At 39.2% G+C, this 1063-nt stretch overlaps 1 protein-coding gene across 1 annotated transcript; it reads right to left on the bottom strand.

Annotated features, from left to right (window-relative positions):
- Nucleotides 1–153: 153 nt before the first annotated feature.
- LOC138902593 (uncharacterized) lies at nt 154–669 on the bottom strand. The gene is made up of 2 exons (XM_070190476.1): nt 494–669; nt 154–442 (listed from the first exon to the last, which is right to left on the bottom strand). The coding sequence occupies exons 1-2, from the start codon at nt 667–669 to the stop codon at nt 154–156; spliced, it is 465 nt and encodes a 154-aa protein (XP_070046577.1).
- Nucleotides 670–1063: the final 394 nt, after the last annotated feature.

Below are 1063 nucleotides of genomic sequence, written 5' to 3'. Positions count from 1 at the left end.
CCTAACGACATATTCATAATCTAATGACTTAACATAACATTAGAAAAATACCAACCATAACCTCGTAAGCATTATACTACCAAAAAGAACATCTTTAACATAAATTGTACAAGTGTAGAGCTCTTAATATTTTCTTAAAACACAACTACTTAGTCATTCAAACAAATAAGTGTATTTCTTCTTCATCTCTTCCTCGGCCTCCCAAGTGGCCTCTTCAACTTGTTGGTTTCGCCATACCACTTTCGCGGAGGAAATCTCTTTATTCCTCAACTTTCGGATTTGTCTATCATGAATGAAAACCAGAATCTCCTCATAAGTCAATTCTTCATTGACTTCAATAGTCTCAAGCGGGGCAATAAGCGACATGTCTCCAATAACCTTCTTCAACATAGACACGTGAAAAACCGGGTGCACTAAGGACATCTCTGGAAGTAGCTCGTGCCTGTAAGACACTTGACCAATCCTCTTAATGATTTTTTACGGTCCAATATACCTCGAAATCAATTTCCCCTTCTTCCCGAATCGCATTATACCCTTCAAGAGGTAAACCTTCAAGAATACCCAATCATCCTCTTTGAACTCTAAATATCTGTGACGTACATCCGAATAGGACTTCTGGCAACTCTGAGCAGTTTTCAATTGTTCTTTAATGGTCATAACCTTCTCCATAGCCTGATGTACGAGGTATGGCCCTATTAACTATGCTACCCCAATTTCCAACCGTCCAATGGGAGATCTACATCTCTTGCCATATAAAGCTTTGAACGGTGCCATTTGGATGATGGCATGGTAGCTGTTGTTATAAGAAAATTTAGAAATGCAATATTCTGCAAAAATTATTCCACCAACTCCCCAACGCATTGCACCACCCAAAAAGTTCGTACCGCAATGATCAATCTCGCAGCGAAGATTATGTACAACCTTCAAGCATGTTAGCTGTGATGACCCGATAGGTCATGTTGTATTTTAAAACCTAATTCTGTGATCTAAAGCCTTAAAAATCTTAATTTTACCCTCCTCGAGTTGCGTGCGTAGTCCGGGCGTGTTTTCGGAAAGCTTTTAT

The sequence above is a fragment of the Nicotiana tomentosiformis genome, chromosome 12, assembly GCF_000390325.3.
Source record: "Nicotiana tomentosiformis chromosome 12, ASM39032v3, whole genome shotgun sequence".
In the NCBI taxonomy this organism is placed as follows: Eukaryota; Viridiplantae; Streptophyta; class Magnoliopsida; order Solanales; family Solanaceae; genus Nicotiana; species Nicotiana tomentosiformis.
The sequence above is the reverse complement of the archived record's forward strand: the minus strand, read 5'-3'. Positions and strand labels throughout refer to the sequence as shown.